This window comes from Lichtheimia ornata, assembly GCF_029851405.1.
Source record: "Lichtheimia ornata isolate CBS 291.66 chromosome Unknown scaffold00002, whole genome shotgun sequence".
In the NCBI taxonomy this organism is placed as follows: domain Eukaryota; kingdom Fungi; phylum Mucoromycota; class Mucoromycetes; order Mucorales; family Lichtheimiaceae; genus Lichtheimia; species Lichtheimia ornata.
In genome coordinates this window covers 12,250-24,711 of record NW_026695322.1, presented here as the reverse complement: position 1 = coordinate 24,711, position 12,462 = coordinate 12,250, and the positions used below count along the sequence as shown (strand labels likewise).

General features: G+C 44.4%; 5 protein-coding genes across 5 annotated transcripts; 3 read left to right on the top strand and 2 right to left on the bottom strand.

Moving 5' to 3' along the window:
* Positions 1-262: 262 nt before the first annotated feature.
* On the top strand, positions 263-3,123 carry O0I10_000491 (uncharacterized protein; the record flags this gene model as incomplete). Its single annotated transcript, XM_058480601.1, has 6 exons — positions 263-584; positions 653-994; positions 1,050-1,329; positions 1,391-1,850; positions 1,913-2,373; positions 2,430-3,123. 6 exons carry the CDS (start codon positions 263-265, stop codon positions 3,121-3,123), a joined length of 2,559 nt encoding a protein of 852 aa, XP_058348165.1.
* Positions 3,124-3,141: 18 nt separating this feature from the next.
* O0I10_000490 (uncharacterized protein) lies at positions 3,142-3,840 on the bottom strand (the record flags this gene model as incomplete). Its single annotated transcript, XM_058480600.1, has 1 exon — positions 3,142-3,840. One exon carries the CDS (start codon positions 3,838-3,840, stop codon positions 3,142-3,144), a length of 699 nt encoding a protein of 232 aa, XP_058348164.1.
* Positions 3,841-4,297: 457 nt separating this feature from the next.
* On the bottom strand, positions 4,298-5,748 carry O0I10_000489 (3-methyl-2-oxobutanoate hydroxymethyltransferase; the record flags this gene model as incomplete). Its single annotated transcript, XM_058480599.1, has 5 exons — positions 4,298-4,508; positions 4,570-4,925; positions 4,993-5,136; positions 5,195-5,385; positions 5,604-5,748. The coding sequence occupies 5 exons, from the start codon at positions 5,746-5,748 to the stop codon at positions 4,298-4,300; spliced, it is 1,047 nt and encodes a 348-aa protein (XP_058348163.1).
* A 1,454-nt stretch (positions 5,749-7,202) lies between these two features.
* O0I10_000488 (uncharacterized protein) lies at positions 7,203-11,234 on the top strand (the record flags this gene model as incomplete). The annotated part of the gene is made up of 14 exons (XM_058480598.1): positions 7,203-7,497; positions 7,564-7,656; positions 7,720-7,830; positions 7,925-8,011; positions 8,080-8,139; positions 8,192-8,290; positions 8,352-8,429; positions 8,490-8,596; positions 8,663-10,029; positions 10,091-10,275; positions 10,336-10,535; positions 10,590-10,845; positions 10,901-11,028; positions 11,091-11,234. The coding sequence occupies 14 exons, from the start codon at positions 7,203-7,205 to the stop codon at positions 11,232-11,234; spliced, it is 3,210 nt and encodes a 1,069-aa protein (XP_058348162.1).
* A 149-nt stretch (positions 11,235-11,383) lies between these two features.
* Positions 11,384-12,421, top strand: O0I10_000487 (uncharacterized protein; the record flags this gene model as incomplete). The annotated part of the gene is made up of 1 exon (XM_058480597.1): positions 11,384-12,421. One exon carries the CDS (start codon positions 11,384-11,386, stop codon positions 12,419-12,421), a length of 1,038 nt encoding a protein of 345 aa, XP_058348161.1.
* Between the last annotated feature and the right edge of the window lie 41 nt (positions 12,422-12,462).

The following is a 12,462-nucleotide window of genomic DNA, read 5'->3' as shown; positions in this document are numbered from 1 at the left end:
TGACAGGTTATTGCTTGTGGGAAAATTCAGCATGTACGTACCCAGCAGCAGCTCTTTGCACAGACGTTACTTGTGTCGCTCCACCTAAAACGTGAAAAGGTGGGTGGCCTTGCTTGTGGGTATAAGCGTTGGCGTCATTTGGTGCTGTGCGCAATGAGTGACCTGAGATGCATGCATTATTGTTTGTATACATACCAAACTCAGTGTATCGTGCTGCTTTACATATAAAAAGGCATCACCAGTTCTTTTGGCTCTTGCCATAATGGCACCAAAAAACTCATACTCAGCTATCAATCATCCTCCTGACAATGAACGCCATCATAGCCACCACCATATTGACGTCCCTGCCCTATTGAATGAAGCAGCAGAGACGGCACACACCATTGCAAAGTATGCATGGCTTTACAAGCTGCTTCGCTTTGCAAATGAATACACGCCTTTGCTTGATCGCCACGGTATCCCTGATCGACATGCAATCAAGAGGCTACTGACTAGGCTTGTATCATGCTGCTGTTTTCTTTTCATTCTCATCATCGTCATCATATCGCTCGTTGTGTATTTCTTTGTTCATAGGGGTAATGATGGTAAGTGTTTTTCTTTCTTTTTACGCGTATACTACTTTTAGCTTGCGTTGCTTATACACTATACATAGCTCCTCATAAGCAACCCCTTACCGATCCTGAAAAATTGGTGATTGAAATACCGTCATCCTCTTTTGTCAAGGACTTTCTCCACACATACACAGCCGAACCCCACCTTGCAGGCACCGATGCTGATCGACGTTACGCTGAATGGACTCGTGACAAGATGGTGGAATTTGGCATTGAGGATACTACCATTCACGACTATTATCCGCTGTTGACATCACCTGTGCAACAACGACTAGCCATTGTTTCAGGTCCACCCGAATTTATATACGAAGCCAAACTCAAGGAAGATCCGATACCCGAGGATACTACAAGCAGCCATCCCAATGTCACATCCACTTTTCATGGTAAAATCAATGTCTAGTACTTGATGGTGGATCCCCTATTAACGCTTGGCTATAGCCTACTCGAAAAACGGAACTGCTACTGGCCGTGTGGTATATGCCAATTATGGATCTCGTCAAGATTTTGAATACCTTTTGCTTCGAGGTGTTGAATTGCGGGGTACTATTGCACTCATGCGTTCTGGCGGTGGTGTAGCTGCTGGTATCAAAGTGCAAGGAGCCGAACGGCATGGATGTGTAGGTGCATTAATCTACACCGATCCAGCGGATGATGGCGCTGTTGATAAACAAGGTTATCCTTACACACACCCTGATAAGGAATATCCCGATGGACCATGGTAAGTACATAGTACTACATTGTGTGTGTGTGTGATTGACCCTCATTGGTAACATACGTAGGCGACCTGTGAATTCGGTGCGTCGAGATTCTGTTGAGTATATTTCCATGATGGCAGGTGATCCAAGTACCCCTGGTTGGGGAGCCACAACTGAACAAGGTGGAAATGGAAAAGAACAACCACAACGACTTGATCGGGACGTGTCACCGGGTATGTCGAAAATCCCATCCCTTCCCATTTCCTATGGAGACGCATTACCTCTTTTGCGTGCCACACAAAACATCGGTGTATGTGATGGTGAAGGTTGGCAAGGTGGTTTGGCACAAGTTGTCTATTGCAGTGGACCAAGTGTGGGTGAAGCTGAGCTTATCAACCACGTGGAAGACAAGGTGACACCCATTTGGAATGTCATTGGACGCATTCAAGGAGAGCAAGAACCAGATCATGCAGTGATCCTTGGTAGCCATCGTGATGCTTGGGTGTTTGGTGCAGCCGATGCTTCATCTGGATCAGCTACTATGGTAATCTTCATTTTTACTAGCAAGGGTAAACAACTTTTTTTAATGTCAACAACATTACGTAGTTGGAATTGGCACGCACACTTGGCATCCTTTTATCCAAAGGTTGGCGACCCCGTAGAACGATTATCCTTGCATCATGGGATGCACATGAATATGGAATGGTTGGATCGACTGAATGGGTCGAAGACAATCAAGATTGGCTCACACAACAAGCAGTGGTTTATTTGAATGTGGGTGGTGTTGCTGGAAAGTACTTTTCAGCAGCTGCAGCACCCTCTTTCCATCAACTTTTATATCAAGTTACAAATTCCATTGTTGCCCCAGGCACTGAAGGCACAAAAACAGTATATGAAACGTGGGGCGAATATACCAATTACACTGAAGGTGAATCAAAGCCTCTACCCAACATCCATAACCTTGGTGCTGGTGCAGATGCCACGGCATTTTTCCACCATGCAGGAATTACTAGTGTCGATTTGGGAATGGTAGGCGATTACGGTGTGGCGCATAGTGCATATGACAGGTAATAAGAAATGAGAAATCTTAAGGGTGCTTTATACTAAAAAAGATCATGTACAGCTTCCACTGGATGGAAAAGTTTGGGGATCCTACATTTGAATACCATGCAACCTTTGTCAAGATATGCGGTTTATTGGCTGTTCGATTATCCGATGATCGATTACTACCCATGTATCCACAAGACTACTCATTTGCTATACGCCAATACATGGATGAGCTGCCTCTCTATGAGACCAATGGAATGCTACTAGGTAGCATCTACAAGCCTTTATTCAAATCCGTAAAGAAGTTGAAAAAGAAAACACGGCGTTTTGAACGACGACGAGCAAGACTTGATGAACGACTCAAGGAATTCGACAACAACATAAAAGATGCCGAGCTGCCAAGTGTAATAGCCAAGCGTTTGGCAAAAACGAATAAGCGGATCATGTATTTTGAGCGTGGCTTTATTCAAGAAGATGAAAACAATAAGATGGGACGGCCCTGGTTTAAGCATGTGATCTACGCACCAAGCCTTGATCAAGGTATCAGCGCCACAACTCTACCAGCCATGACAGAAGCACTTGCTGAATCCAATAATGGTGATACTGAGGAAGGACTTGTCGATGCTATCCAACGCACATCTCGTGGTATTTACGCAGCTGTTGAGGCATTGAAGACTGATTACGATGATGATGACGATGATGATGATGATATTGATGATGATATTGATGATGATATTGATGATGATATTGATGATGATGACGATGATTGAATAAAATGGATATGACTTTTATTTCTTTTCAAATTGCATGATACAAGTACCGCCTGAGAATGCTGGTGGTTTGGTGGGTTTATATTCTGTCAATTGCTCCATAATACGGTTAACATATTCTTTTTGCTCCTCACGTGTAAGCCGTACTTGTCCCTTCTTGTTGACAATCTCAATCTTGACCTTGTTGCCCTTATCCAGAAACTGCTTGGCGTGTCTCAACTTGTGTTCCATATCATGTGCACTCACATTCCATCCAAGCATGATCTCTTTGACAATAGCTTCTGGTGTCTTGACTTGCTTGCTTTTCTTTTTTGCCTTTTGTCGTTCGAACATGGCCTTCTTTTCAAACAATCGACATACTGGAGTAGGTCCTCCACCCACTTGAACCAAAAAGTATTTGCTGCTATCATATTGGCGTAATACTTGTTCGAGAGGTGCCCGTTGTTGCACTACTTGTCCCTCAGCATCCACATAGGTGATAAATCTCGCTGTTATTTCACCATCACGTGGAGGTCGATCCATAGGTTTACTGCCGGGTCGTTCAGCTCGTGTAGGCTTCGACGCCATCGTTCGTTGTGCTGTCAAGACATGACGCTGTACTGGAAACGTTAAACGATTGCACGTTTTTATGGTGCTTGTCGTTGCTGCCAAAGCTGGACGTGTCAATGGTGTTGAACGCGCCAATTGTACCGAGAATCGCGCAATGGTGGGATGCATTGAGTGCGTGGGTGAGGGAGGAAGCGAGAGTGAGTGAAAGAGAGAGAGCGGAAGAGCAATAATGTATTTGATGCGGAGGGGTGTTTTTGACTGTGCCAAAGGCCGTCAACGTCTCATTTGCTCACTTTGATCATGCAGGTACCATGGCAACCACCATATCTTTAAACATGTTATGATCCGGTTAGCACTCTACATGTATGCTCCTCAAGACGTCCTTGATGTGCCACTTGTCGACAAATAGCAACCACTATCACCAATAAATAGTTGGCTCACAAACACCAATCGACTTAGATCATGGAAAGAGAATTGCCTTTTTCATTATTTGAATACGAATGAAAGAAAACGGATATAAATTCTATATACAACGGGGGGAACACAAAAAGAAGAGCATGATGATAACGGATATAAGAACAATAAAAAGTGAGCAGCAAAGGGCATCTGTTGTATAAAGTGTCTTCTAAGCATGGGCACGAACAGCGCGTTCTTGTTCATGTTTCTCCTCATTACGATGGGGTTCTCCCACTAACTCCCAGAACTTTTCCAATTGCCGTGGATCGATGGGATAGGTATTCTCGGGAGCAGGAAAGGCACGTGATTTGACTTCATCATGGTATTGTCTTAAGGCATCCGTCATGATACGGTTGAGATTGGCATATTGCTTGGTGAATCTATCCACACATAAAGTAAGCAAGAGCCATCCTATCCTTCCTTCTTTTTGTCACTACTTACTTTGGCACAAAACGATCAAAGAGACCGAGAGCATCATTCTGCACTAGCACTTGACCCGAGCAATGTACACCAGCACCAATACCAATGGTAGGAATCTTGAGTTGTTGTGTGATATAGGTTGCAATCTCTTCTGGCATAGCTTCCAAAACCATCATGAATGCACCAGCTTCTTGTACAGCTAAAGCATCTTCCAAAAGTTGATGTGCTTGCTTCGCCGTCTTGCCCTGAACACGGAAACCACCTAATGCCGATTGCCGTTGAGGAGTCAAACCAATATGGCCAACAACAGGAACACCCACGCGCGTGATACGTTCAATCGTCTCGGCCATCTCTTTGCCTCCTTCCAATTTGACAGCCTACCATCGTCGCTTGGTTACCATACCATCCATACCTTGCCAACGCTATCCCTAATCATGAGCCTACCTCGGCATTGCCCTCCTTGAGAAATCGTAGCGATACACGCACTGCATCTGTGGGATCGGCTTCGTAGCTGCCATAAGGTAAATCACATACCAGGAACGATGATTTACATCCTCGGGCGACTGCTCGACAATGATGCAACATTTCCTAATAACATGTCTTAGTCTCTCTATGACATCCTAAACCCTTTCTCGAGCCAACCTACATCAACCGTAAGCGGATTGGTCGAGTCATAGCCTAATGCTACCATGGCCAGCGAGTCGCCCACCAAGCACATGTCCATTCCTGCACGATCAGCCATCATGCCAGAGGGGTAGTCTTGAGCGGTCATCATGGTAATGGGTTCGCCATGCTTATACAAGCGATTGAGGGTCTTGATCGTGACCTTGGATCGTTCTTTGGGATTATGGAAGGAGTGTTCAAGAGTGAGTGAGTGAAAAGTGGTGGACGAGGAATTGACATGGATGGATGGTACTCAAAAACACTCCGCACACATTATTATTTGTCACTCGTGACACAATAACAGTTGCAGTGGAGCAGGAGGGGGAGGGGAGGAATGGGTGGGAGGCCACATGAACCTTACTGCGGGTGAGAATGGGAAAAAGAATACTTACTTGCCGCTGATGGTTGTTGATCCATGGGACGACTTGAATAAAGACGCTGAGCAACCACATTCATCATCATGGGTTTTCTACCATGTGCTTGCATCGGCCTGATCATCATGGACCGTACAAAGAGTGCTCGAGATAAGAAAGACATGAGGAAAAAGTGCAAGTGTGGTGGAGAACAAGTTGGCCCTTTGTTTGCACACAAAAAGAAGGGATGCTGACATAGCGGAAATGCCTTATTTATGTGGCACATGTGCTCCCAACTCCGCAAAAGCTTTTTTGAACGCATTCACTGGTTGAGTGGCAATCCACACCCCACCCCCAAAAGCTTCCAAAGAACTTCGCTCGCTCCCTTTGTTAAAAGAATATCCCCATCCCATTAAGCACTATTCAGTCTTTTACGTTATCATGAGGGACCCTGGGAAACATTGTACAAGAAGAAGATAGATATATCTCTAATGATGATAATCTCCATCACACCTGCTAAACATGGGTTGTGTCTGTTATTGCATCCGCTAGTAGATTGACCATTCTTTGAAAGGATGTTCCATGCATTGTATGACGTCGCAAACGGTGCTCGATGCCGATGGCCTCTTGCTGTCAGGGGTGATTCTTTTTACCAGAAATCCTTTCGCTGCTCCTTCCCCAAAAATCCAGTGCTTGCTGCTGCTTCTTCTTCCGGATCTCCTTATTGCCAATGCACCAAAAGAACACCAAGCTGTTGCCAAAGATAAGATTAGATTTATTAATAAACAATGACATGGTGTCATCGTTTTGAATGATCCCATGCAATCATATACATGTATCCGGGTAAATGGATCGTATTCATTGTATATTTTAAGCGGATCGGAAACCGCCCTCCCGATTATTCAGCAATGTTGTTGCACACTATGTGCTGAGATCATAGCAGCATAAATCGTACCCATTGTTTGGCCCTTTTTCATTGTATCACTTGAGACAATGATCCTCTCGTAGATGCTTATTCTCAGTAGGTGGATAATGGATGAAACTTTGTGGTCATTAAAGGCAATAAATGCTCCATGTATGATAACTTGAGAACGCTTTATGTGTGACTCCATCATAGAAAACAACCAAAAGGAACGATCAAATGATATGGATTACCAGACCCTTAAGGCCATGGTTTGTTTTTATCACAAGGTAGGCATGCAAGCCGCATAAAGACTGGTACATTATACAAGCTACGTGAATCACCTTATGCTCATCAAGCGGTGCCAACATCATCGTCTTTAGTTGTTGCTTATCATGGCGGCAGCAGTAGACCTACACGGCGTTGTGAAGATTAACATCCTATTCCCCATCATCCATTCTATGTTATCAAAGTTACCTTGATAATGAAACAATAAGACCATGTATCATGTGACCCCTTGAAATGTATGAAGCTCTGAGACCTTATCACAGGAATGAGTGTGATATTAAAGCCGGCAGGATGGAACATTTGTAATCCGTACCAATCATTTGCGTCATATGCAGTACCTCGAGCAAAATCAAGTAAGGTGCGGCTCTGCTTGGGAACAAGGACACCCTTCTTTCTCCACCCCATTCAACAAGAACAAGTCGTGTATTGCGTGAGTGTTCGACCTCCCAATGTCATTACGCCAATTACTCTTCGGCGTGCTTTTGGTGTCCTGTTTGGGCATTAGCGACGCGCAAACGAATACCTCTTCGACGACACTCGGTTATCTTTTACCACCACCTACTACTACCACCACCACTACTACTATACCTGCCCTCGGTGACGGCAATAATGGTTGTCCTGATTGTCCTCAATGCTTCAACTGCATGTTGCCTGGATTTGAGTGCCTGCATTTCGCCAATTGTAGCCATAGCGGGCAGTGCCAGTGTCCACCTGGGTTTGGAGGTGACGACTGCCGAGAGCCACGTAACGTATATACATATCAGCAGATACAATGCATATTCACTCACCCCCTCCCATTCATCACTATAGTATGTGGAGCACTTGCTGATGGACGCCAAAGAATACCAAGAGAGGATAATCACTGTGATTGCCCAGAAGGATGGGAAGGTATCAATTGCAATGGTAAGTTACGAGGATGCATAGTAGATTACCCACGGTTTTCTCATATTTTCCCGCTCTATCTAGTATGTACCATGGATTCGGTTTGTGACCCACTTGTACCCACCGGTCAAAATGGTACTTGCTATCGAGGCGGTTTGACCGTTTTTGAAAACCATCAAATGTGCAATGTGACAAGTAAGTTCTCCCCCTGCCCCCCGCCCCTTGATCCCTGGATATGTGTTTCAAAAGTTGCCATGGAGACGAACGCCACTCACACAAACAATTCTAGATCGAAAAATCTTGGAGCAACTCAAGGATCAAATCCCTCAAGTCACCTTTTCTTGTAATCAACATGAAGATTCATGCGATTTTCAATGTGAGTGATTGTTCTTGCTTAGGATGCATAGGAAGGAATGGTAGTAGCTGACAAGAAACATCATATAGTTTGGGTGGATGAGGTTGAATCGTTTTATTGTCATCTTGATGAATGCGCTTTTGACCAAGGTAAGCTATACCCTGAGCATTGTGAAAAAGTACTAAAGCATGTATCATCCAGAGTTTGGCTACGACAACAACATCACCAATTACAAGTGCAACAATATCAATTGCCGCTGTATCAAAGACGAGATGCTTTGTGGAAAGGATGGTAGCATTGGTAAGGATCATAGAATGTGATTCTTTTATACATCACTGGTACTGAAGTAATGCATACATAGATTTGACGGATCTACTCAAAGAAGAGATCAAGGGACCTGCAAGTTTCAAGTGCACAGACCGAGAATGCGCTTTTTCAGGTAACATGGAAGATAGTAGTATACTTGGCATACATCACCCTTACCAAATCTTACCTATAGAGCCTGCTATGGATGATTTGATTTTGATGGTCTTTGGTGATGAATCCATCTTTTTGACTTGTAATTCGGGCGAATGCCTTCATTATACCATGGTACCTGGGTTCAAGGCAAGTGATCAAAAAGCGATGGAAGGGACACTTTGGAAGGTAGCTAACCATACCTATGTATTATAGAGACCAGAGCGTCCTATCAATTGGATCATGATTGTTAGTGGCATGGCTGGTGTTGCGGTTTTCTTGATCATTGTCACTGGAGTTGTTACTTATTTGGCAAGGAAATCAAGTGGCTCGGCACCCTATATTCAACTCGCTGATGATGAAGCTGGCAAACTCATGACCGAACATACTCCAGCCAACTTGATATTCGATTGCATATCCTACAAGGTGGGAAAACAAGCCATCCTCAACAGTATTACTGGTATGGTGCGACCTGGTGAAGTGATGGCTATCATGGGTCCTTCAGGTTCTGGCAAGACGACATTACTGGATATCCTTGCAAAGCGGCCCAAGATGGGTACAGTGATCGGGGATGTGTATGTGAATGGCCATACGGTGTCGCCATCGGATTATAAACGACTTGTGGGCTATGTTGACCAAGAAGATACAATGATCCCAACACTCACCGTGTACGAGACGATTTTATACTCGGCATTGCTGCGATTGCCACGATCCATGAGCAAGGCCGCCAAAAAGTTCAGAGTGATGGAAGTGATGCAGGAGCTTGGTATCGACAATATCAAGGATTCCAAGATTGGTCAACCTGGTGAGCGATCCATTAGTGGTGGTGAACGACGTCGCGTAGCCATTGCATGTGAGCTTGTAACTTCGCCATCCATCCTATTCCTTGACGAACCCACCAGTGGTCTCGATGCATACAATGCATACAATGTCGTCGAATCCTTGGTTACGCTCGCCAAAGATTACAATCGCACCATTGTTTTCACAATCCATCAGCCCAGATCCAATATTGTTACCCTCTTTGATCAGCTTATTGTTCTTGGCAAGGGACATACTGTTTACTCTGGTCCACAACCTCGTGTCCAATCCTATTTCAAGACCATTGGCTACCCTTGTCCAGCTGGCTTCAATATTGCCGATTATTTGATCGATTTGACGATGCAACCTTCCGATCCAAAACCCGTTTTGCATGATGAAACAAGCAATTTGGCATCTGATAGTGAACAACAACCATCGATTATGCAATCATCTTCACCTGTCAATCCAGCACCATCAACGTCCTTATTTGGTTCAAGCAATGGTTTTGGTGATGATTTGGAGAATACCAGCGAACAATGGGCATCTGAATTAGGAGCACGTCAAGAAAGATTGCGAAGAGAAAGGATTCGTAAGAAACGCCAGGAACAACAACAGCTTACTGTACCTGATGTCGTGGTGGACGGCGAGTCTTCTGATAATGCTGCTACTTCTACAACAAAGGGAGATGGCATGACACCTCACCTCAAACGACTTGTGGAAGCTTATGACAAGAGTGTTGTTGCTGTGGCCGTACGTGATGATGTGGAGCAAATTTTGGCGGCAGCGTAAGTGTTCCTTTTCATTTTGGTAATAGAAGAACCATCTATTAACGAAGAATGTATATAGACAAGCAACGCCTGATGATTTGGAAGAAGGAGGAGCAGCATCACCCCTTGTCAAACCTGTTCACACGCATGAACGTCCTGGATGGTTTATGCAATTTCGTATTCTGGCTGATCGCACGTTCAAAAACTTGTATCGAAACCCAATGCTCATGTTTGCACATTATACCATTGCCGTCGTTCTCGCAAGTAAGTGTATCTACTCACTCATTGTATAACGGTACCCCTTTCTAACCACATGTCATGTAGTGATTTGTGGCGGCTTATTTTATCAAGTATCCAATACCATTGCTGGATTCCAGAATCGCATGGGATTATTCTTCTTTTATGAAGCTCTATTGGGTTTCATGTGCCTGACATCCCTCCAAGTGTTTTCTAATGAGCGTATTCTCTTTGTACGAGAGCGTGCCAATGGCTATTATTCACCTGGCATTTATTTCCTTTCCAAGGCAAGTTGACGAACAATGACCCAAATCAGCACGTGGTTCTAATCCATGAAATAGGTCTTATTCGACATCATTCCTTTGCGCGTGGTGCCACCGCTCATGATGGGATTGATCTCGTATTACATGGTTGGCTTGGTGGAAGGTGTCAATGAATTCCTCAAGTTCTTGCTTGTCCTTGTCTTGTTTAATTTGACAGCTGCTGCTTTGTGCTTGGCTATTGGTGTCGTATTCAAGAACCTTTCGATGGCAAATCTATTGTGCTGCATGGTGCTCCTCTTTTCTATGTTGTTTGCTGGCCTCTTGTTGAACAAAGGTAAGGTTGTATGGGATCATGAGGATCAGCTAGGTTAACCTATGCGCTTTTATAGATTCCATGTCACCCTACTTTAGCTGGCTCAAGCATCTATCATTCTTCAACTATGCACTGGAAGCGCTACTGGTGAATGAGATGTTGTATCTTCAGCTCGTGGAGGAAAGGTTTGGTCTCAATATTGATGTAAGTAGCAACAAGGATGTTTTTCTCGAAGCTATCTTGTTAATGGTGTTGGACGCTATTAGGTTCCTGGAGCAACCATCTTATCGACCTTTGGCTTTAATGCGAAGAATTACTGGCCAGATGTTATCAAGCTCAGTGCAATGTTCTTGTCATTTATTCTCTTTGCTTTACTATGGCTCATTTTCTTTGTGAAGGAACGAAGATAGATGTGTGTGTATAAAACTTTATTATATATAAATGGGGGACATTGGATGATTATCACGCATGAGAGAGGTTGATTGATTGGTGGCGGCCCTGTGTATAATGTGTGATCTCTCCCGCGCGTGTCAAACTTTTCCAACTGTTTCGTATCAAAATGCCACCATCCCAGGGACGCAAACCAGCCAAAGGATTATCCAAGAACAAACAAAAGGCTATTGCACGAGAACAAGAACGAAGACAAGCTGTATTCAATGCCTTTAGTCAATATTATGAACAAGAATATGGTCCGGAACGATGGTCTACACTAATGGAAGCCATGCATCAACCTTCACGCCATTGCATTATGCTCAACAAGTACTGCACTTCACCACCCGATCCAGAAAAGTTGACACCATTGAACTTGGCACGACTTGGCTTTTGCAGCATTCCCTGTTTTGCATCCATGGACGCTGAGCGATTTCCTCATCCTTCCAAAGACGATCATGGCATGACCGACTACTACATTCTCGATGCTGGATCAGTATTAGCGACTGAGGCCTTGGATATTGAACCCCATGACCATGTCCTTGACTTGTGTGCTGCCCCAGGTGGCAAATCAGTATCCGTTCTTCAACGACTAGGACGTGGTGGTCACCTTACCGTCAACGAGTTATCAGCAGATCGACGACGACGACTACGACAAGTGTTGGATGGCTATGTACCCAAGGATGTATTGGAGGATTTGGTGACAGTGGTTGGCAAGGATGGCACCAAGTATTATCAAGAGCCTGAGCAATACGACAAGGTGTTATTGGATGCTCCTTGTTCCTCTGAACGTCATTTACTACACGATGAAAAGGAATTTGAGCAGTGGTCACCCAAACGCACGGTCCATAATGCCACACGACAACTCGCCTTGCTTAAAGCTGCTGTTCATTCGGTGCGTGTAGGTGGTACGGTTGTCTATGGAACATGCTCCATCAGCTCTACAGAGAACGACAAGGTGATTAGCAAGTTCATGCGAAAAGGAAAGATCCCTGTGGAGGTGGTCAAACGCACATGGCCCATTGGTGAACGCACAAAGTATGGTTGGATTGTTCTTCCTGACAAAACGGATGGTTGGGGCCCTCTTTATTTTGCCATTCTCAAAAGAACGGGTGTCTCCAAGAATGACCATGAGGATAGCGACGAGGATGAACAAGATATTGCATAAGCATGTAGCATACACATTTCACCACCCCCATTGTAGATAGA